At 64.5% G+C, this 1,574-nt stretch overlaps 1 protein-coding gene across 1 annotated transcript; it reads left to right on the top strand.

Annotated features, from left to right (window-relative positions):
• Positions 1-443: 443 nt before the first annotated feature.
• SP6 (Sp6 transcription factor) lies at positions 444-1,574 on the top strand. Its single transcript, XM_063111725.1, has one exon. It carries the CDS (start codon positions 444-446, stop codon positions 1,572-1,574), a length of 1,131 nt encoding a protein of 376 aa, XP_062967795.1.

Here is a 1,574-nt window from a genome sequence, read left to right as displayed (position 1 = left end):
TACACTGGGGCTGGCAGTAGGTCTGCAGGGGAGAAATGCTACTGCCCCTTGCTCTGGCCTGGACAGCTGGGATGGGGATGGTTGTAGCACTGTAATGTAGATGTATCCTACTTACCAGTCTGGGACCAGCCCAACTCCAGGGATGAGCTAGGTCCTATGGGAGGAATCACCTAGAATCATCATCCGCTGCCCTTGGCGGAGAACCTCACATTCTCAACCCTTTCTAGCACTCCCAAATTCTCTTAACTGATCTTTAGTCCCTACCCAGGGGTGCATCCCTCTTTTTCACCTGAGGGCCAGAGGAGCACTTTGCAGGCAGCAGATCTAGGTTGAAACAGAAAATGAGCTGGTTACTTTCCTTACTTCTTTTCTTTGCCTCCTGTAGGTCCCATCTGAGGTGCCCCTGACCGTCCCTGCCCCCCACCCCACCCCGGATCCCGGCAATGCTAACCGCTGTCTGCGGCTCTCTGGGCAGCCAGCACACGGACGCGCCTCACGCCTCCCCGCCGCGCCTCGACCTGCAGCCCCTCCAGACATACCAGGGCCACACGAGCCCGGAGGCCGGGGATTACCCCTCCCCGCTGCAGCCTGGAGAGCTGCAGAGCCTCCCGTTGGGCCCGGAGGTGGACTTCTCACAGGGCTATGAGCTGCCGGGGGCCTCCTCGCGGGTAACCTGCGAGGACCTGGAAAGCGACAGTCCATTGGCTCCAGGACCCTTTTCCAAGCTCCTGCAGCCGGACATGTCACACCATTACGAATCATGGTTCCGGCCCACTCATCCAGGCACGGAGGATGGCTCGTGGTGGGACCTTCATCCGGGCACCAGCTGGATGGACCTCCCCCACACTCAGGGCGCGCTGACCTCACCTGGCCACCCCGGGGCGCTTCAGGCTGGCTTGGGGGGCTACGTCGGAGACCACCAGCTTTGTGCCCCACCGCCCCACCCTCACCCGCACCACCTCCTCCCGGCCGCCGGAGGGCAGCACCTCCTGGGGCCGCCCGACGGGGCTAAGGCCTTGGAAGCGGCAGCCCCGGAGTCCCAGGGGCTGGATGCCAGTCTGGACGGGGCGACCCGGCCCAAAGGTTCTCGACGGTCAGTGCCCCGCAGCTCAGGCCAGACCGTGTGTCGCTGCCCCAACTGCCTGGAAGCGGAGCGACTGGGGGCTCCATGCGGGCCCGATGGGGGCAAGAAGAAGCATTTGCACAATTGCCACATCCCCGGCTGCGGGAAAGCCTACGCCAAGACGTCGCACCTGAAGGCGCACCTGCGCTGGCACAGCGGCGACCGTCCCTTCGTGTGCAACTGGCTCTTCTGCGGCAAGCGCTTCACGCGCTCCGACGAGCTGCAGCGCCACCTCCAGACCCACACGGGCACCAAGAAGTTCCCTTGTGCGGTCTGCAGCCGAGTCTTCATGCGCAGCGACCACCTGGCCAAGCACATGAAAACCCACGAGGGAGCCAAAGAGGAGGCTGCCGGGGCGGCCCCGGGCGAGGGCAAGGCCGGCGGTGCGGTGGAGCCCCCCGGGGGCAAGGGCAAACGGGAGGCCGAGGGCAGCTCGGCTCCCTCCAACTGA

Source organism: Cynocephalus volans, chromosome 10, assembly GCF_027409185.1.
Source record: "Cynocephalus volans isolate mCynVol1 chromosome 10, mCynVol1.pri, whole genome shotgun sequence".
Classification (NCBI taxonomy): Eukaryota; Metazoa; Chordata; class Mammalia; order Dermoptera; family Cynocephalidae; genus Cynocephalus; species Cynocephalus volans.
Note: the sequence above shows the minus strand (reverse complement) of the source record. Positions and strands in the feature narration are given on the sequence as shown.